The 20,557-nt window shown below is 39.8% G+C and overlaps 1 protein-coding gene across 3 annotated transcripts; it reads right to left on the bottom strand.

Moving 5' to 3' along the window:
- Positions 1–2,908: 2,908 nt before the first annotated feature.
- slc25a14 (solute carrier family 25 member 14) lies at positions 2,909–19,385 on the bottom strand. 3 transcript variants are annotated; one of them, XM_039777398.1, is made up of 9 exons: positions 19,199–19,385; positions 18,479–18,580; positions 17,396–17,534; positions 16,270–16,364; positions 13,229–13,314; positions 12,323–12,418; positions 11,825–11,949; positions 11,370–11,583; positions 8,614–10,267 (listed from the first exon to the last, which is right to left on the bottom strand). In XM_039777398.1, the coding sequence occupies exons 2-9, from the start codon at positions 18,540–18,542 to the stop codon at positions 10,226–10,228; spliced, it is 861 nt and encodes a 286-aa protein (XP_039633332.1). In that variant the 5' UTR covers positions 18,543–18,580; positions 19,199–19,385; the 3' UTR covers positions 8,614–10,225. The 3 variants fall into 3 exon arrangements, with proteins under 3 accessions (XP_039633331.1, XP_039633332.1, XP_039633330.1); XM_039777397.1 differs by lacking the exons at positions 8,614–10,267; positions 19,199–19,385 and adding an exon at positions 2,909–4,399 and having other exon boundaries at positions 11,338–11,583; positions 18,479–18,738; XM_039777396.1 differs by lacking the exon at positions 19,199–19,385 and having other exon boundaries at positions 18,479–18,737.
- Between the last annotated feature and the right edge of the window lie 1,172 nt (positions 19,386–20,557).

Here is a 20,557-nt window from a genome sequence, read left to right as displayed (position 1 = left end):
TAGAATGCTTAGGTTGCTTGGACAACTGCAGCAGAGTAATGTTTCTGTAGTGAAGACTGAATGACAGACAACAGAAACTGAAAAATAAGGATTGTCTTGTGAGATTACTTCTTTTTTTTTTTTGTCAACCATCAGCATGGATTCATTAGGACTCCAAGTGATCGCTTATGTGAAATTCCCTCCAATCAGAGACTGTGACATAAACATTGGCCCATATGTGAGGTCTTTGGTTAGAAATTATTGGGACGCGGTGGTATCTGGCACACATGGCAAGTCTAGTATGACTTTGCTTGTTGACTTATGTCAGCACATTGTAAACATGTCTTGCACGATTATCCAGGAAGCTATAAAACATGTGACTTCAGACTGGCACAGGAAAGCCCCTCGGATATTCAACCATGTTAACCCGAGACAGTGTTTCTTCGGCATCAATGAGAATGATGTCCTGGCTAACATGAACAACACCCTTCCATGGATTTTTGCTGATGCTTTTAATTACTCGACACACATTCGCTGTCAGAGCTTAGACGAATTCATCCAGCTAGCCGCCAGCGAGGTGACGGGAAAAGTCAACTCTCGCATAGCTGTGTTAATGGAATCCCACACTTTGCCTCTGATGGCCAATTTGGAGTGTAACTGCATTCCTTTCACAACTCTTAACACCATGATTGGTCTAGTTACTCAAACACTACGATGCATGCGCCAATCGAATTATCAGTGCACAGTGAGCAAAAGCCCCGAGAGGGCCGCTATTTCCACAGCCTTCCACCGCATCGATGCAGCGGAAAAGCCACTGCGTATGGTCATAGAGCACGGGCCCTGTGACATAACCTATTCTACTTTCAACAAAGAGGCCGTGGAAATACTGACAGAGATTACAGAGTTTTGGCACCCAACTGTCACAAATGAAAATGCATGGTTCTGGTGTGACGATTTGGAAGGCTGGATATCCAATGAAAGCTCTAATGATATCGGATCATATTGGAGTGCAGACGATAGGTCTCGTAATGAACAAGGCCTACCTGACATTAACAGCGAGAGGCTGCAGAGTTTCGAGCACACAGATACACAGGACCAATGTGAGGACTTGATCAGCCAGGCATCAGTTGAAAATACGGACATTGAACCAGCTTTGAAGGAAGCTTCCCGGCCGGTCAGTCCCGTTGACTCCACAGTTGTTTCTTCTGACACATGTAGTTCTGAGTCAGATCACGACACCAATCACAGACTGGTCGTCCTGCTGCTTACAGGGTTACTATTGCATATCACAGAGAAGGCCCGGACATCACTGCTCAAAGAAGATTTCAATAAAGTCATACTGGATCTGAGAGATAAGGCACTGAGAGAGATCAAGCTCGCCGACATTGTCATCAACTTGAAACGTCAAACTGTTAAGAAGATCTACAAGGCTCTGTTCGCAGACCTGCGTCTGGAGCTCAGCTCCGCAGAGGGGCTTCTGAAAGCCATGTCATCACAGGATCCGATTGCTGAAGATCTTGTTATCCAGGCCCTGAAGACTCACCTGACTGTGCCCGCCCCAACTCCAAAGAAGAACGCCGTTTTCCGGTTCTTCTCATATTTGAGCAAAGCTATTGTGAAGCTCTTCGATAGTTGCTTCCGTGGTAGCGCCAACTTTTAGATAACCCCTTTTTGAGTCAGGCAGTTAAAGCCATTTCAGCTCAGATCCACACTGACAGTCGAATAAGAAAACATCTCATCACAATGAGAACAACTCTCCAGATGTTCTCCTTATGGTGTCAAGTTTACTCTGCAGCTTCTCAGCAGCATGGTGAGGGATTGCTGCTTTCACCCTATCTGTGAGGAGTGTGTGTGTGTGCGCGCATGTGTGTGTGCTCCCCGTGTTGGTGTGGGTTCACTCTAGGTGCTCAAGTTCCTCCCACTTTCCAAAAAACATACCGATTGACTGGACCGTAAACATTCACAAGAAGAAGTCAATAAAACCAATTGTGATAATTACCTGAAGATTTTCGATTTTTTTTTGTAGGCTAACTTTTCTGTATTCTATATGTATAAAACGACTAGACCTAAATTTAGTTAAGTTGTGTACTTACATTATCCAAAATGTTTACAACAATGTTCAAACCCAGAGAAATCTGTCATTTTATTCAAGGGAACGGTCGGTTACAAACGGTTGCCTGTCAATAGTCATCTCCCCTTCATGTAGCGTCAGTGTTGTGGTTGTCTGCCAGAAGCTTCCATAAATTTACTTTTTAGTACTTTTCCTATTTTTTGGTTATTGACTGTTGCATTGCGCTCAATGGTGTTTTAAGCCCCCCAACGTCTCCTTCCAGGCAGTGCTGCGACCGCTGACTTCAAGGCACCTAACCCTAACCCTAACCAAACCTAATCCTAGTGCCTTCCAGGCATCGCTGTCGTTGGGGGCTTAAATCACCGATAAACTTTTGCTGCTTCATTGCCTCTTAACAGTTTTATTGTAAGCACCAAACACGAAGGCAAATTCCTTGTATATGTGAAAACCTATATGGCAATTAAAAGGTTTCCGATTCTGAATCGAGAAAATGGATCTGCAGATTAATAAATAATAAATAATATTTGTTAGTTGCAGCTCTATTCTTTATCGTTTCATATTGGCCGTTTTAGGTTATAATTCTAGAACTGCTATGTGTATATATTTCCGTTTTACGTGTAGGTTTTTCTGGGGAAAAAAGCCACTTTCATTCAACAGCTCCATCCTGTGGTGAAAAGCAGACGCTACACAATGTCATGGAGAAGCTGGGTTTCACTGACTGACCCAAACCATTTGAAAACTCACTCTCTGATCTTTTAAAACATCCTTTTTTAAATGAACAATAAATATTAAAATCAAGGAAATTGACTGTACCAGTCTAACTGAACAAGCAAGAAGACACAAACCGATAAAGAAAGGAACAATTTATAGGATATATTTTATTTGAGTGAACATTTAACTTACATAAAGCTGAACCCATTCTGTCAAAGAAAAAAAAAAAAAAAAATCTTCCCCACTTAAAACTTCCATCGTAGAAATTCATCAAGTGAACAAGCGTAAAGGTTATAGACGGCAACGATACACCAAAGTGAAAACAAGTCGAAGTTCAGAGGACATTTGCAAAATGTCAGACAACCACACAGATGCAGGTTTGTCAGTTCATATGCATTTTAAAATCAAAATGATGAAAGATTTTCACTGATGCCTCTGGAACATCTTGACAGAAGTGGGACATGAATCACTCTCCTTTAAAAACCTCCATGAGGTTTGTTTAGTAGATAATTAACTACTATGAATCAATTTATAAAGTCGTGAACTAAATGTCCAGAGAAAACTATTTCCGAAGCAGGTTTTTAGAATGTGATCAGGAGGAATGATGCTGACTGGTCGAAATCCAATAATCAATACTAAATTAATGGCCAACGTCTTTTTAATTTGATCAGTGTAACAGTGCTTTTGTTTTGTGCAACATGAGACAGGGAAACGGTGCTCTAGATAGGAAAAAAAAAAAAAAAAAAGTAAAAACACACACCATTCAGTCAAGAAGCAGAGACACATGTCTGAAGGGAAAGTGGAACAAAGGTTATACTACTTCTGAGGTAAAACAACAGAAAAGCACCAAATAATCAACAGCCCACTGACCTTTATTTTAAATTGCATACTTTCTACTTGTATTTACTTTATTAAAATCTGATTCCATGGCACATTTTGCAGAGGCTTTACTGTGTAGTCAGGGGAGAACAATCACAAGCTCTCTTTCATAAAGATAAAGTGCTATACAATCATTATCCGTTTAAGGAGCAAAAGTTCCTCTTTTAATACAAAAACATGTTTTTATTATTAAAACAAGCTTTCATATCAACTATGTTCTGATTTGACCGGAGCAGTTTTGTAGATAGAATTCCTTTTTTTTTTTTTTTTTTGGAGCGTGAGGATAACACACAGTCAGAGTTGCAACTAATCGTGCATAGTTAGCACTAGAAAGTAAACTAGCAGTCAGAAATAGATTGTATAGCCTATTTCGCTTTTACCATGCAAATTAAATCTTGAATCTTGGTCGACTCAGAGCACTGGTTAACAGTTTAAATCAAAACACAAAAACGGTAACAATAAATATAATAAAAACAGGCCAGTGTAAGGACTAAATACTTTGTGCAAAAACTCAAGCAGGAATGGGCAGCAGCACACGCTGAACTGTTCTCAGGTTCACTCGACAAGAGTCAAATAAATAGATAAATCATTTAAAAAAGGTCAAATCAGATCAACGTGGACGCCCGGATGGCTCAGTTGGTAGAGCGTGCGCTCACATATAGAGGTTTACTCCTCGATGCAGCGGGCCCAGGTTCGACCCCGACCTGCGGCCCTTTGCTGCATGTCATTCCCCCTCTCTCCCCCCTTTCATGTCTTCAGCTGTCCTGTCAAAAATAAAGGCCGAAAATGCCCCCCAGAAAACATAGATCAACATAAAAAGCAATGCTTTTTAAAACAATCAGAAAATAAAAAAACCTCCGCAAACGCTTAAACATTAAATTCCCAAATACAGTTATGGTTCTAAAATAATTGTTGCCAAAAGGACAAAATTTTACAACACAAAACACGATCACGAGAATGAACTACAGGACGATCAGAGGCAAACAGAAACGGAAATCCTGCTGGACAGTTCATGTTAACACTGAACACAAAGCCACACACACACACACACACACACACACACACACACACACACACACACACACACACACACACACACACACACACACACACACACACACACACACACACACACACACACACACACACACACACACACACACACACACACACACACACACACACACACACACACACACACACACACACACAGCTAGGATGATAGGACAGTTTATAAGAAGGTAAAATGTTTTATAAATTAATTGTAGGTCGCAGTGGTTGATGCTGTGATACTTTGCTGTACTCGAGTACTATACCTAACTGTAAGGGCTGGGTGTCATTTAAAAAAATTATACCAGTACAAGTACCCCTAAAGTGATACCGATACCAATACTTCATTTGATACCATTTTTACACCACACCACAAACTGTATGGGTTGTAGCTGTACCAAAGACTCTCGCGGTGATTGGTGCTATGAGCAAAACCACACAAATAGTCGTTTTTTTTAATCTAGATCTGGGCACAAAAAGGATCGAATGCATTCATTGCGATTTTCTTGAAAATTTAGTTTACAAACGTTGAACTTTTTTTGTTGCAAACTGTGTATCTCTTGGTCTTTTGTCATGGCTCGTGAGCCAGGTCATGACAGCATCGTTTGACTGGAGAAGTTTCCGTACTACTCCAACTGGGTTATTTCAGTCGATACCCAGCCCTAATAACTAATAACTGTTTAATAAATACTAATAACTCTTTCAAAACAGACGGTTTGAATGGCTCAGGAAAGCACGACTGCTGAGGTTGCACCTGAAAACATCTCCTCACAAATGCACTGAAATGTATTGAACCCGTTTTATTTAATTTTACCTTCAATATTGAGAACCTTAAGCACAATCTTTGGACAGTAACTAAAACAAAACCCCACACAATCAAAATGTTAATGAGGCATCAGTGTAGGCAGAGAAGACAACATTAGCCTGTTTAGACTTTAGCGTAGCGCCAAATACAATAACAAACCAGCATGGAGGAGGCCATCGGAATGTTCCTGTTGTGCCTTGCCGGGAACCTCATAACGGAGTTCGTACGGTGGAGTTTAAAAACTAGGCTGGAGTACTTAACAGAGAAACGCAGAAGACGAAGGCTCCGGCGTAACATGATCCTAATTAATATGATGGAAGAAGATAGAAGAGCAGAGCGCAACAGGCAAACAAAATGAAGGGTAAGTTTAACTAGCATTAACAATTAGCTGGTTGAATGTGTGATGTTTGTCTTATGAGTTAGCATACATAGGTGAATTGCAACAGACAGTGAAGAATATGTACGGTTTGTGTTTCAGACGTTGCTAGGTCACTAAGGGTTCCTATGCGGAAAAGGGAAAAGGCAAAAAGACCGTGCCCTGAAGTAGGAGCTGAAAGAGTTACAGGAACTGCAGTCAGAGGAACTTAATAATCCCCAAATTGGTCCAGTCGGAACACGAGAAAAACAGGGTTATAGGAACTGCAAAAAATTAGCCTGACAAGCCAGACCCACATCAAGATGTTGGGTCTGGGAACTCACCATTGGCAGGGCTCAATCCGAGGGGCGGGATAAACGGTTGTCTTTCAAATTCCCTCTGCACGTAATAGGATAGCGCTACCACCAGGCAGAGCAACGAAGAAGGTAGCGAAGCTAGTTGATAGATTAAACTTTTGCCGTATCCGGTCGGCAAAACTCCGAACACATCTTCCTTTTTTAAGAATGATTTCTGTGCCGTTCTTTGTTCAAATAAAAGTTTAACTCAAAGTCTTCCAGAAGACCGCTGTTCGCCAGCAGCAGCCATAAGCCCGCCCACCAACTCTATACACGATGTGATTGGCCCGGCCAGAGTTTGGTTTTTCCAGCTCACAAGCCAACGGAGAGTGCATAGACCCCCGTGGCTGCAAATTAAATTTGCTGCCGCTAAGGTGTGTCTAGATTTCTAGGCTATCAAAAAATCCCTCCGGTCTAAAAGCGGCTATTATGAACAAGGGATCAACGTAAAGTGTGAGGCTGTAAAAGTACAACTCTCCCAGGACTCCAGGATTGGATTAAAATACCTTCACAGAAAGTTCCCCAGAAAGACAGAAATACCGTGGGAACTCCTGACATGATAGACTCCAACACACACTCAAAACCATGTGGCTTTTTAAACCAGCTCCACTCTTCAGCACAAAAGTTTGAGTTGTGTCCCAAGTGCACTCTAATTCAACACACAATAAAGCCAGCTGGAGTAGCTGCTCATGGCCGAATAAAATCTCAGAAGTTGTTGCAAACAGCTCAAACCATTGTTGTTGCCTACAGTAGTACATGTAGAAGTGCCAAAGCTATAAATTATTATATATTTTCAATGTGTGTCAGTTATAGAATCCAGCATGCTTGGGCCATTACAACAGAAGAAAATGACTCATCTCAGTCTTAGGATCATTTTCGGACACCCATCTGATGACAAGCTACGAAGCCACAGAAAATTGCTGGCAGAATAAGCAACTGACTGCCTGTGTGACTGACCACCAGATTAACCAAACGTTGACAAATACCTACAGCCTTGTAAACTGATAAAAACTATTACAATGTACTTAAAAAATACCAAAGAAAGATAAACAACTCAAAAAGGGACAAACCTGCAAGTAATTTGTAGCATGTTTTATGATTACTGTTACGATATTCCCATAAATAATTAAAAATATGCGTTCTATTTACCTCTGCCAAGGAAGTTGTTTTCGTTTCAGTTTGGTCTGGTCTGTGTGTTAGCAGGATTTTGGAAAATCTACTGGCCCGGTTTTCATGAAACTTTGTGGAAGGGTGACACATGGACCAGGGAAAAACCCAGTCATTTTTGGAGCAGAGCTGAACCCACAAATACACAAATTAATTTTCACTTTCGTTAACAATGCCTAGATAAGGCATTTGTGCAGCATTCAGGTGGCGTCGGCATTATCAGAAAAATTAGTTCCTAATCAGAATTCATGGCTAATTTGATCAGTTTCCATACTGGAAACAGCTATCACCTCGTTTAAACCAGAGTTATTATAGTAGCGAAAACTATATTTAGTTGATGAACTAAACCGATAGTGGATAAACAATTAATAAAAATCAAATATAAAATGAATGTAAATTTATTTTGTATGGACCCAAAAAAAGGAGACCGCATGCATTTCTGTCAACTCTCGTGACATTGAACCACAGAATCTCAGACTTGCCATTCCAGGAAATTGTGCTGTGCTTCACATCAGACACTGAAGTAGCACGAAGATTAAACATTAAGGCCAATTTTCAACCATGTATTTTGTATGTATATGTAGCTACGTACTTCTGAGAGACATTATACCTAGCCCTAACAAAACCAACTAAAACTAAACGTTTATGAAAAACTGAAACTAAACTGAAACACTGAAAAATAACTCAAACTAAACTATAATGAAATTGAAATATCAAAACTTGAAAATTAAAAAACTATTATAACTTTGGTTTAAACGCTCTCAGCAATAAAGTACAACATATCTTCTTTGTAGGGTCCATGTTGTTTTCACATTACGACTTAAATCTCATGAACACACCGAAGTCGAAAAAACAACTTCCCATCTCGGGGAAATGGGACCATCCCTGGAGCACGTGAATGCACCATTGGCCTTGGCGGAGGTCTGCGCTCTGAGTGCCATTCTAGTTAAAAATGCATTTGGTTTGTTATATTTGGGTGGAGTTTAGAGAATGTGATTTACAAAATTCAAACATGTAATCAATACAGAATATAGAAACTTTCCAGCATAGACTTTCTCCTGGAAACCAAATGAGAGTCGCTGCACACAAAATCTCTGAAATGATCTGAAAATTAATTCAACCCAGCTTGGGAGAAACACATTTTGGCACAAAGGCCCTCTTTTGCATTTTCTATCCACAACAGCTGCCCCTTTTCTTTTAATGCCAGAACTTGACCTCAAACGGAACACACAACAGTAAGAATCGTGCAACAAGGCATTTTATAAACACCTGGACAAAAAAGAAGATAAAATACATCCACCTCTTATGTGTGAATGAGTCTTTTCAGCAAGTGACATTATGTACAGGACCGTTTTTTTTGTGGGTTCATAATGAAATTAGCTCCCAAAACTGCAGCAGACTGTAGATGAACGATGTGAAAAAGTAAATTGTCTTTACAGCAAAAATAAAAATAAACACATTCATAGCAGTAACTGATCTGGATTGCTTATTTCCTTAAAAACAAGGACGAGAAAACAAAAACTTCTTTTGGTTGTGAATGAATAAGAGCAAAAGTGTCTCCCTTTAGTCATTAGAGGCTTTGGTTCAAGTTTCTGATGGTGTCAAGTAAAACTGCAGTGGCTCTTTAAGATCACAGATGTTCAGAGTACAGGACATTGCTTTAGTTTACCTATGAAATAATAAATAAAAGAAAAATACGTGTTATTTTCTGGCAACTGACCCATTGAATTGAAAAACTGTAATTCTTAACACCAAAATATCAGTTTGAAGAAACCATAGATGCAAATACTCCTACAACCCCACTTCAAAAAATCCGAACTATCCCTTTAATATACCAAAGATCACATGATATCACTGAGTATCATTATCCATTTTCAGAGCTCAACCATTGATCACTTGGAGTCAGGGTACAAAATTAGCACCATCCACCAGCCAAATGCTGGTAAAATATGCAAGCGGCTGGTAGATTTGCTTTACTTACCAGTCAAATAAACAATGGTACTCTATTAAGAGGCTGGTAAAATTTAAACATTCACTAACCATTTGGCCGGTGGACAAAAACGAAAACTTAATTTTGCACCCTTCCTGGAGTGCTGTTGAGCATTATTTCCTCCTTTCTGTCAGTGTCTTAATTCCCTCTCAGAACAGTAACTACCTGTAACAGTCAGTCAATCTATTTGTACCACTCTTCCATGCAAGTTCTCACATTAGCAGATAAATTGACTTATTTTCCGAGCACATTCCATGCAGCGCCCACGCATTCAAAGTATAGGGTTCCTAAACGTCATTCATTTTAGAACTTCTCATTATTTTCTCCTTTTTTTATACTCCACAAACTGTGTACATAGCCATGCAAGACTGAACTGACATTCTGCAATTCCTAAGCTTATTTATAAATTCGTTTTTCCAGATCTGTATAGGAATCCTGAGCAAACAATCACAAGTGTCATCTCTGTTTGTCTTTTGTGAAACTCACACAACCCACAAACTCTGTAAACTCTGTCTTTTCAATCAGCTCAAGGAAATAAACGTAGTCTTCCAAACTTGCAGTCTTCTGCTACAACCAAACATGAAGCTGCCTGGGGAGTGTTGCAGGTGGTTGAGGGTGAGAGCAATCACCAAAGCAACGGTCCTTAAAACAGTACTAAAACCGAACCAGTGACAATAAATAAAACACATTGCAAAAAAAGAAAAATCAACACGATTTGGATGAGTATGGGCAGATGACGAATAATAAAGGTATTGTATCGTGTAAATATACCGGTGTCAAAACTCCAGGTGCTGCCGTGCTCACACCCCACTTATGTCTGACACAATCAAACAGACCAGTGAAGTCCCACTTCCTGCTCCTGTTAAAACGGGAGCTTCTTCAGCTGCTCGAAGGTGATGAAGAACTGAGAGGTGTGTTAAGGAAAGCTTCATGATCCATATCACAACAGTATACGGGCTGACTCTACTCAGCAGACTGACGCAGCTCTGAAATATGAGCAACCTCGCCTCATGCCAGACCTTTCCTGGGTCAACCTTGACCTACAGGACTTTGTATAGTTGCGTGTGTGCACACGGTTTTGCAATATAATAATTTGAATGGATATTTCAGAGCATTTAACTTCATTTCACTTTCAAATTCAAAGTAGTTTATCATATTCTCAAATAAAAGCCATAATTACAATAGTGGCAACAAAAACATTGATGGGGTAAATTACCTGTACTGTAATGGTTCACGGTATAAATTCAGCATCATGTATATTTTAAGTCTCACTCACTAATTATTTCCAATCAGTTTTTTTCATTTGCTGTTAAGCTACCATCAATAAAACTCATTACTTTCGGCAGATTTTTCACGATTATAGCCTACCAGGAACAGGGATGGTAATTGATAGGATTTTATTGATACCAATGCCATTATGGTTTCTGCTTATCGGTCCGATTCTTTATCGATTCCCTTATTGATTCATGATACATTTTCTGTGTGGAAAGAAAGTAGGCCTACACAGGTTTTCAGCTATTATTAAAATCATCAATTTAGTGTTTCCCCTTTCTTACCTGGACATGCAACAGCCTGCAGCTAAAGACACAGTGTAGCCTAGCTGCACTTTTCGAGACACCATGGCCACTCCCAGATTCGGAGATGTCATAGAAACAACACAGACAGGACTTCTTCTTCAAGACTTTACGCATTCAGTTGCATCTCATATTTCTCATGGTGCACCTCAATAAACTCAATTGACTGGTGAAATAAGTTATTGTTATAGTATCGTTTTAGCACCAATATTGGGAGTATATACGTTTATATTCCCCAACTCATAGATGGAAAAAAAATCCATTTCAAAAGTATAAACAGTCGGGTATACAGTATATCTGGAAACATTTTAGATCCAATTTCATTTCTTTTGATAGAATTCCACTATTTTCCCAAGAATTAAAAATGATTAGAAATCTGATTTCCCTGTTTTTTACCCACCTGAAGGAATTCTGTAGATTTTAAAAGGATACAATGATGTTCCAAGGCCCCAGCCGCAGCCAGTTAGGCCAGAATCCCTTATAGAGAGCGAAGAAGCCCTCATTCTTCCACGTCTGCATCAGTCCATCGAGTGTTCCTTTATACATGGGGGCTCCCGACAAAACTCGCTGGTTCATCATACGGGTCCGGACAACGTCCACAGGGTTGGAGGCCAGCGCCCCCGCCAAGCCACACGTGAAACTTGAACTGTACACCCAACCAGACATGGAACAAAGTTAATGGACCAGTCCAAAGTTTCATTCAAAATTTCGAGTGTCTACTCATTTAAGAAAACAAACTGATAAACAACCGCAGTTAAAATGTCATCATGCACTGCAGCCACTGGCTTCCAGTGCAGTTTTCATCACTGCTAAAAATAATACTTAAAGACATGTATGGCCATAAAGGAGGACCACACTTGACCTAAAAAGAGAATAAATAAACTTACATAAAATGTGTCAAAATAGTGTCTCCCATGACGCCAGAGCGAAGGAGATGCTTCTTCGTTATGTCATAGACAGGAAGCTCCACTCCAACAACAATGGCTGCTCGCTGCGCTGTTGGGATGACACCCTAAAGAGGAGGAAGCGGTCGAAGAAAATAAGCCTGATTGTAGCAGTACAATTTATTGACTGACAGAGCTGACTCGATATATACAACAATTTCATATTACTGGATAACAGATACATGTAAATAAGATTATTTTGGCACAGTTAAAGGTGATTTGATCATTAAAAGCTGGCTGTAGTAAGCAGCTGTTTAATGAATAAAAAAAACTAACGACAATTTATCCACTTATGTCTCAGTTTCAGCACACGCTTAAATTTAAGTCTCACAAACACTCCCAAGTTTAAATGTTGTATTATGACTATTTGAGCCATGGTGAAGAACGAATGGGGTGCCATCTTGGAAAACCATATCCACTACATAGTAATCCAGCACTCACTCTCCACAGCCCTCTGGTGCCCTCTGTCTGGTAGATGTTGATGAAGTTGGACATCATGCTGCCTTGGAGCAGACTGCCTTGCGCCTGCATTCTGATCTAAAACAAAAACAGACCGAAAATAAATGAAAGGTCAAACATTTTTAGCTTCTGATTTACAACCTGGCACTTAAGTGTCTGAACTCAGGATAAAGAATTCATTTTAAGCAACTGTAGGAATAAAGCCTCCGGACCATTTCAAAATGTAAATATATTTAAATATTTAAAACAGTCTTTACATTTGAGTAGCTGTAATCAGCAGGTTCTTGATCAAGGACTTAAAACAATTTGATAACCAAAATAATCATCGATTAACTTTCTGTTAATGCATTGATCATTTATACAGAACTTTGCAGAGTGTCTCACAATTTTTAACGAACAATTGACAAGTTTAAAAGGGACAGTTAACCCCCCAAAAAAAATCAAGAATACATATTCCTCTTAACTGTAGTGATATTTATCAGTCTAGATTGTTTTGGTGGGAATTGCCCAGTGTTGGAGATATCGGCTGTAACGTCCGCCTCCTTTTAAATATAATGGAACTAGATGGCATTCGGGCATTCTTGTGAGAACACTTCCGTGATACGATTGGCGCGTGTTTCTGGTCGGAAGAAAACAGCTTTGCCATGAAACTGCTAACAACCAAGTCTGTGGATGATCTAGAGTAACCAACTAGACAATAAATGACATTTGGATCATGAGAAACTGAACCAGATACCCAGGAAAATAAAATTTGTTTTGGTTGATTTGCAGCACTTTCTTTGAGGAACTGTATCTGTGATCAAGACCTGTAAGAATTAGCAATCGATGGCTGGTCTTGATATTGATTAATCTATTTGGTGAACAGATATTTTAATCAAATCAAATCACCTTGAGGACATCAGTGGGGTTGGCTAGAGAAGAGGACAGGACTCCAGAGACGACACCACAGAAGACGTTGATGACCATGGTCTCGTCTGGCAGGAAAGAGACACAATATTAACATACTCAGACAAAAGCACTTAAACACAATGCCATTAAGATTAGTCTGTAATTTATTATTTACAGATGTTACAGGGATAATATGTGAGAGAGATCATCCGAATAGAGACAGTTAAAGGTGGTGCCAGATAAAAAAGGAACCAGTCAATGGTAAAAGAGAAAGGACAAATAAGAAAAGCAGACAGAGGGGTAATAAAGGAAAGGACAGAGCCTGTGGTGACAAACTTCCTGTCAGTCTCAGAAACATGCTGGCGCCGGTCAATCGCTGATAAATGTAGCACAAACCCATCTGGCTGATAACTGAAGTGGCTCTCTGTGAATTTTAGAGCTCCCAACAACAAAAAACTGATCCACTTTGACTTCGGTGCATGCTGTAAATTATAAGTGCAAGATTTACTGCACAGCAACTAACAAATCTTTAAACAGTGCTAATTACATAGCTATTATTCATAAAAACAAAACACCACATGGTAATGATCTACAATTAACTGCTGTAATTTACGGCTGCAATTTACCATTATTTAGGCCTACAGATTATTCTGTAGATTATTTTCTCGATTAATCAATCTTTTTGTCATTGTGTTGTGTACTAGGTGGCATCTTCAAATGTCTCGTTTTGTCAAACCACAACATTATTCCATATACATTATTCATAACCTTACTGATTAGCTTACTGAGGTAAACCTATGTCACTGCTTTTTGCGTAGGCTGAGTAGAACCGGAAAACAATGCAGATGGAGTCGGCCTTAAAAAGTTTTAGTTTTCCTACTATTACATTTTCCTACACTGCATTGGTTTTTATACACCAAATTGTCTGTTTTCTTTTAAAACCTGATGCTTTAATGACGTTTCTGTTTAATTGGGCTGCTTTTGTTAAGCACTTTGTAACTTGGATTTCAAAAAGTGCTTTATAAATAAATATTATTATTTCCATTAAAATTAAATATATATAATTTTGTACTCCTTATGAGATTGATATCACATAGGAGGGAAAGAGCACATCAGAGCACTTACAGTCTGTCTCCACTCTTCCCTCTCCATCCCTTCCTTCCTGGAAGCTCTTTGTCTCTTATTTAGCTTGCAAATTAGTGCCGGCAGGTTAATACATTCAGTCTGCTTCCAGCCAGGTCAACACAGCTTATTACGACGCATCCAACCTTTTTTTGGTGGATGTGGGGTGTATGTTCAAAAGGCACATACTGTACAGTACTACTGATGCACAAAAATGTGTTAGGGATAAATGTCACTGCACCACTATCACCAGGGTAAATTGCTGTGCAGTTCGTGTCTTTGTGCAACATTATTTGCATAGTGTATGTGACTATGCTCTGTGGTTCCCAGGGGGCAAACAAAAGAGGAGTGAAGGCCTGCAAAGAGTTTGTACTCTTTAAGGCACCAAAGATGTTTTGAGTCCAAACAGAAGGAGAAAGAATGGGTCTCAGGATGAGATATAAGCAGAATACAATATAAGTAGGGTCAGAAATAAACCTTTTTGGCTCACTTGCTAGGAGACTTGTAAAGTTGATAAAAAAAAAAAATATATATACTTACAAAGATATGTTGAATGCCAAAAGAATGTAAGACCCATTTTAAAGTGATAGTTCTGATTTTTTGAAGTGGGGTTATATTGGGTACTTATCCATTGTCAGTGCATTACGTACAGAGGATGGCGGTCGGCATGCACCCAGTTTGGAGAAGCAGGCAGGAATACTGGCACTGAAGATGCAGACAGCAGCTAAATGTATTTAGCCACCTAAAAAAAGTGTACGCTATATTTAGAATATTTTCACAGTTTACCCTTTCCGTCAAACTGCCCCGTTTAAGATAACTGAAGTCGTTATCTCTTGTCAAAGCCACCAGACCCCACTGACAAAAACAGTAACTTTACCTTGCAGAACACGGGAGTTGCTGGTCTAAAGCTGCCCCGATTGGTTAGTTTGTTAGTTCCTAACCGTTCTAAAACACCAAAGTCACACAATAACAAAAACTGCGGTAGACCAGAAACTCCCACTCTTTTTTTATCCTATTTTGTTTTCACCGTTTTTGTGGCTTTGATGAGAGGTTCAGTCATGAACCCAGTGCCTGAACCCAAAGTCCTCAAACCCACAGCATAGAACAGCTTCAGTTCCCTCCCTGTATACAAGGCTGTCTGACAGCAAGGTAAAGGGGTGAAAATTTCTAAATATAACGTAAACGTAAACTGATATTGAGATGCATTTATTCAGCAGCATCTTTTGAGTGTTAATGTAGAGTAAAGGTAGTGCAGTATTGGAACATGTTTTCTGCCACCTTCACTGCAACAGCAAAAAAGGTGCACTTATTCTGAACTTTCAGCACTGTACTTTTGGCTACTTGTTTAAGGACTGAAACATGTTCTACCAAATTCTTATTATACTTCACTCTGAATATCAGCATCAGTTAACCACCTAAAATGTAAATTTAAGAAAATTATGTAGGAGCTACTCCTGCCAAATTCTTTCCTATTGCTGCTAAGCTAGCCTGCTCTCAGCAGTCAGCAGTTCAGGGTTGTTTCTTCTACTCTAACTGAGATGGCTGTAAATAGTTTTTCCTCATTGTGTGGCTGGAGAGCTTTCAATGAGTTTTCAGTTGGGTTAGGTTTGTCATCAATGCTTACAGACTTAACAGTTTGCAGGAGCCTGCATCAGCCTTAAACCAGTCAAAGCTACCATGAAAATAGGAATCTGAATTAAATACAGGGCGCTGCTCGCTGTCAGTACCTTTCAAACCACCATAGTTCATTGTTTAGCCTTCTGCTGAGCTTAACTGTGGTCGAAAATGCTTTCAAGTCTGTGAATTCAAAAGGCTAGTCTCATAGGCTGCAATTTTAGAGCCTTAAGAAAGAGTTTACAAGAAAGGTTAGCAAGAAGGTAGAAGACAGGATATCAGAGATAGAAATGGTTAACACTCACCTTCTGGATGAGTAACAAACAGCCTCTTCAGAGAGTTGTAGGTTCCTATCTTGATTGTCCCATAAGAAGCTTGTCTCAACAGAGCAGGAGAAATCCTGAGAGGAGAGGTAAAACATGTTCCTTAACCTTTATCCTGGGGGTAAACTTAAGGCAAATGCACAAGAAGAGAGAGTGCTTATCATGTGGCTTCGGATACAAATCAACAAAATGTCAGTCTTTTTAAAGAGTTTGAAATCCAGTCTCACTGTCCATTACTCAAAAGCAGAGATGAATCTTAACAACTGTAGACACAAAATACATCGTTCAAAGTCAAAGAGAAGCTTCCTTCATTCAAAATGCAATACATTTCCTATCAGATTCAGCAATATTACAGTTTAACCACCCACAAAGTGTTACAGCTCTGTGTGCAAAGTTTATAACTGCATATCGTATATTAGGCACATATAAGCTTGTAGCGAGAAGCGAGAAGTCGTAACTAGATTTACTTAACAGCACATTGGGTTTAAATGAATGTGCTCTCCCCCAGGAACAGCAAGTCATCTGGGATTCAGACTTCCTGGAACTAACAGTCCCTATCCTAAAGAAATTCTTACGACCTTTTCCAAGAATTCCCCCTTAAATTTAGGATTGAATCCAAATTTAAAGTTTATTAGGCCTTAATAAAGCTCCCCAAGTAAACTGTGGAGAGTATGTATTTTGGTGGTTTTTAGTATATAATATTTTAGTATTTTGAAAGTATTTCTCGTGAAACAGAAACCACTGGGAGTGAATCTTGTGTTTTGGATGTTATTTTTATATTGTCCGTGACGCATCTGTATTTTTTTTCCCGGAGCTCTCCGGAGAAAGGACAACTGCCTGATTAATCAATAGTATTCAAGTAGAGCATCCTACATGGCAACAGGGTCAACAACAACAACACCCCCTCCCCCCACCCAATGAGATATAAGCTATTGTATAATACTGTATTGTATTATTCTATGCTATATTTTTGTGAATTTGTGTCTACTGTGCTCCAAACTAGCATGATCTTGGTTTGATCTTGAAAAAGCAGTTGTGGTGGCCAAATTGTGAGTAAACATAGAATGTCTATTTGTTTGTAAGGAGCCTAAATAAGCATATTCCATACCCAGAATAGAGCGCTCGGATGCCCTCCTCCTTGCCGATCCTGAAGAGGGCGTGGAACATGCCCTTGTAGCGCACCTCCGTGTACTGGCACTGACCCTGGACCTGTAGCCGCGTCTTAGTCAGGTCAATGGGAAATGTCCCTGAGGGTTAAAAATGTAATAACAAGAAGAATAAAAATGAAAATAAACAAAGATTAACTTAATAAAGAAAATCAAAGTAGTGTAGAGCTGACAACGATTAGGTAAAGAGAATATTTTGTACCAAATATTAATACACTGTCAAATTCATGCTGCTGGGTTGCCTCAGTTCTCACCTCTTGTGTATTATCATTAATGCATTCTATTCAGTCAACAGAAATGGCAACATTTATAACAACATAATAGAAGGCAAAATCCATATATACAAAAATAAGTAGTACAACTTTTAATGTTTGGCTCAGGTCCTTGATTAGCAAAAAGAGTTGCAGCTTTGGGAATGGGTTAAATATTGTTTTCATCATTCTGCAGACCTTAACTGAAAAACTGATCCTAGCTCTGTGACTAAATTGTCACGGTAACACCTGATTGTTACAAACTGGGGCCTGTTTATATGAAACAAGCTGTCAATTGTGTGTTGTGCCAATTATAAAATAAGCAGTGTGGATGTGTACCAACAACCTGACTGAATTCTAACTTGCTGAATTGTGTACATCTGCAATTGGAGGACAACAAGGGTTGTAAATCAGCCCCAGCCAAATATGCAAGTGGCTGCTAGATTTGCTTCACTCACCACCGGCCAAAGGCTTCTGGAATCCACCAGTCACAGTGGCAGGTGGACAAAAAAGTTAATTTCCAACCCTGAGAACAATGCATTGTGCACCAAAGAGCGTTGATATGTATTCAGCTGGATGCATGTTCCCTGTTTGTAGCCAAAGCTACTATCACTTAGCAGATGCTGGTGCAGAATTTGCCTATGGCTGCAATAGCATTGAATTTAAAAGACTATTTGCATAGAACATGTACAGCCATGGCATTACAGGTATACATCCAACAGTATACATGACGGTTAGGGTCTGCATGTTGTTGTGGTGCATCAGGTCGCCTACCGAATTCTGCGACAATCGAGGCCATCCCTCCGTAGATGAACGGCTTCCAGTTCAAGTTGACCATCTCCGCGGAGGCGGCTGCTTCCACCTGCTGCAGCCCCGCTAAAAACAACAATAGGCCGCCCAGACAGAGGTCAACGCAGTGCTGCGACCTCAGACAACACAACATAGCGAAAAACATTGAGATCGAATGTTGCTACAGATCAACGAGGCTCCTCAGCATCTGCATCCCAGCGTACTGCGCCGGAAAGAGACGCCCGCTGTGCCGAACACCGCGGAGAGAGCCATCATATTTGTTGACGGGTTGCAATTGGCCGAGAGATCAGTCAATCAAATGTTTAAGCGATTCAATTGGCTGGTGCGCCGGGGAGCGCAAACCATGGATACAGCAACCGTGTCACGATAATTAAATAAAGTTATTTATTATCGTAACGTTTTACACAGGACCGAATACGCTACTTTATAAACAAATTATACAATACATTATTTTAGTAATTAGCTAAGTAAAATTTGAAAAACTTACAATCGATAATTTATTACAGATGGCCGTGCAAACTGTTTCTGACGGTTAACGTTAGCTCGAAGCAGATAGCTCCTGCTAGGCTAAAGGCTAGTCAGCTAACACTTGTGGAAGTTACTAGCCAGCTAGTTAGCGAGTTTAACGTTACCAGTTAGCAACTCGTAACGTTAACCTTTACATTCAGCCGAAATGTCACGTACCTGTTGTGTCGATAAAATCCGCGACCTGCTATTTGACTTAGTTTTCCATGACTTAACACGTGGCTTAACTTCAGTAGAATGCAAGCAGAAAACTTATTGTCTGTGGTTATCTTCTCATTTCAACTAATGTCAAATACTGCAGAAATGAGCTTCTTCTTCTTCTTCTTCTTCTTCTTCTTCTTCTTCTTTTCTTCTTTGAGGTTTAACGGCAGCTGACATCCTTTGTATTGCATTACTGCCATCTTCTGGAGTTAGTTAACTCCTACAGTCCCAAGTAACACACTGTCACATTTTCCCCATCAGTCCTGACCAAACATCTTCTGCCTTGTCTAGTTCCACCAGTTCCACCATACTCCAGTATGTTCTTGTTCTCCCGTTAGCAATGGCGGTTCTAAAGGGAGAGGCAGTGCACAGGCCCCCTCTGCCCCCCCTCTGGCCCCTAACTATACTGTCTTTCACAGGCTGTAGCTGGTTCTGTTTAAAAGCTATAGTGGAGATATTAATTAGTATGAAATGAAACTAGATGAATTAATGGTGTCATATCATGCATTTTCAGGTTCATACTTGTATTTTGGGTTGCTACTAGAACTGTTTACATGCTTAAATGTTCTTTTTTTTTTTCTCATACTGTTTGTCTAAATATATCGGTATGACTGTATTGACCTCTGTCTGAAACACTCTGTTTTATTGCCTTTCTAAACGCCCAGTCTGTTCTGATTGGTCAGTGTTTCCAAAGATGGTTTCTGTCATTTTATGTAGGCTAGTTCTTATCACGCTGATGCTTGTTCTAATGTTAATTTTTCTGTTAAGTTTGGTTTGTATTAGTTATTTGATTCTATAAAAACGGGGTAAAAAAACTAAAGATTGACAGCTTTGATAGACTCGCAATTGGTGGGTTGTGTTGTCCATCTTTATACAGTCCGTGGGTCTTCCACTACTGTGCTCGCGGAGTCTCTGCACTATCTTTTGCAGCCGGGGAATGACTGTAAGGGCACTCTAGTGGCACTTTCTACCTATACAGTATATTGTATAGTTGTGACATCACAACTGTTCTGTACGGAAGTCTTGACGGCTCTTAAAAGCACATTTTCTGACTTCAGGCTGCGTGCATTTCTCCGTGGATTGAGCGTTTTGATACTTTCACAGTATTCATATAGCACCTCAACATGCTTTCATCAAAAAGGACACGGAAATCTCACTTTTTACAATATGGGACCTTTAAGGCATCTATTGCCATCATCCACATGGTACCAACCATGCCATGCTAGCTTGTTGGGAACTAAGTTCCAAAGTTAGGCTACATTTTGGCAGGGTAAAACTGGCATGGCCATTTTGAAAAAGGTCCCTTGACCTCTCACC

This window comes from Perca fluviatilis, chromosome 16 (genome assembly GCF_010015445.1).
Source record: "Perca fluviatilis chromosome 16, GENO_Pfluv_1.0, whole genome shotgun sequence".
Lineage (NCBI taxonomy): Eukaryota > Metazoa > Chordata > Actinopteri > Perciformes > Percidae > Perca > Perca fluviatilis.
The sequence above is the reverse complement of the archived record's forward strand: the minus strand, read 5'-3'. Positions and strand labels throughout refer to the sequence as shown.

Coding starts and splice junctions, on each gene's coding strand:
- slc25a14 (XM_039777396.1), bottom strand. CDS start 18,659: ATGTTTTTCGCTATGTTGTGTTGTCTGAGGTCGCAGCACTGCGTTGAC. Junction 12,419..13,228: donor ACCCCACTGATGTCCTCAAG/GTGATTTGATTT, acceptor TTTTTGTTTTAG/ATCAGAATGCAGGCGCAAGG. Junction 11,950..12,322: donor GCACCAGAGGGCTGTGGAGA/GTGAGTGCTGGA, acceptor CCTCCTCTTTAG/GGTGTCATCCCAACAGCGCA.